The 1,284-nt window shown below is 42.9% G+C and overlaps 1 protein-coding gene across 1 annotated transcript in view; it reads left to right on the forward strand.

Annotated features, from left to right (window-relative positions):
* Positions 1-1,055, forward strand: part of pacrg (PARK2 co-regulated) — a 107,481-nt gene extending 106,426 nt beyond the window's left edge. The window contains exon 4 of the mRNA XM_087780373.1: positions 806-1,055. Within this exon, the coding sequence (XP_087636499.1) occupies positions 806-966 (161 nt within the window). The 3' untranslated portion in view covers positions 967-1,055. The remainder of the gene's footprint in view (positions 1-805) is intronic.
* Positions 1,056-1,284: the final 229 nt, after the last annotated feature.

Raw genomic sequence — 1,284 nt, forward strand, 5'->3', positions numbered from 1 at the left:
TTGATGTTCTCATGTGTCTTTGATGTTCTCATGTGTCTTTGATGTTCTCATGTGTCTTTGATGTTCTCATGTGTCTTTGATGTTCTCATGTGTCTCTTTGATGTTCTCACGTGTCTCTTTGATGTTCTCATGAGTCTCATGTGTCTTTGATGTTCTCATGTGTCTTTGATGTTCTCATGTGTCTCATGTGTCTTTGATGTTCTCATGTGTCTCTTTGATGTTCTCATGTGTCTTTGATGTTCTCATGAGTCTCATGTGTCTTTGATGTTCTCATGTGTCTCTTTGATGTTCTCATGTGTCTCTTTGATGTTCTCATGAGTCTCATGTGTCTTTGATGTTCTCATGTGTCTCTTTGATGTTCTCATGTGTCTCTTTGATGTTCTCAGGAGTCTCATGTGTCTTTGATGTTCTCATGTCTTTGATGTTCTCATGTCTTGGATGTTCTCATGTCTTTGATGTTCTCATGTCTTGGATGTTCTCATGTCTTTGATGTTCTCATGTCTTTGATGTTCTCATGTCTTATAATGTTCTCATGTCTTATGATGTTCTCATGTCTTTGATGTTCTCATGTCTTATGATGTTCTCATGTCTTTGATGTTCTCATGTCTTTGATGTTCTCATGTCTTATGATGTTCTCATGTCTTATGATGTTCTCATGTCTTTGATGTTCTCATGTGTCTTTGATGTTCTCATGTCTTTGATGTTCTCATGTCTTATGATGTTCTCATGTCTTTGATGTTCTCATGTCTTTGATGTTCTCATGTCTTTGATGTTCTCATGTCTTATGATGTTCTCATGTCTCCAGTCAACCGAGGAGACTCCATCGACTACAGTCAGGGGAAGCGAGAGATCATCGGAGACTTGATCCAAGAGACTCTGGAGATGTTTGAACGTTACGGTGGAGAAGGATCTTTCCTGAACATCAAGTACATGGTTCCTACCTACGAGTCCTGCATGACCAGATAACACCTGCACTCCTCTGTTCATCCCTCTGTCAACACTCTTTCATCTCACTCTTCCCTCACTCCTCTTTCCTCCCTCACTCCTCTTTCCTCCCTCACTCCTCCTTCACTCTCCCTCACTCCTCCTTCACTCTCCCTCACTCCTCCTTCACTCTCCCTCACTCCTCTTTCCTCCCTCACTCCTCCTTCACTCTCTCTCACTCCTCCTTCACTCTCCCTCACTCCTCCTTCACTCTCCCTCACTCCTCTTTCCTCCCTCACTCCTCCTTCACTCTCCCTCACTCCTCCTTCACTCTCCCTCACTCCTCTTTCCTCCCTCACT

This window comes from Callionymus lyra, chromosome 18 (genome assembly GCF_982586985.1).
Source record: "Callionymus lyra chromosome 18, fCalLyr1.hap1.1, whole genome shotgun sequence".
Lineage (NCBI taxonomy): Eukaryota > Metazoa > Chordata > Actinopteri > Syngnathiformes > Callionymidae > Callionymus > Callionymus lyra.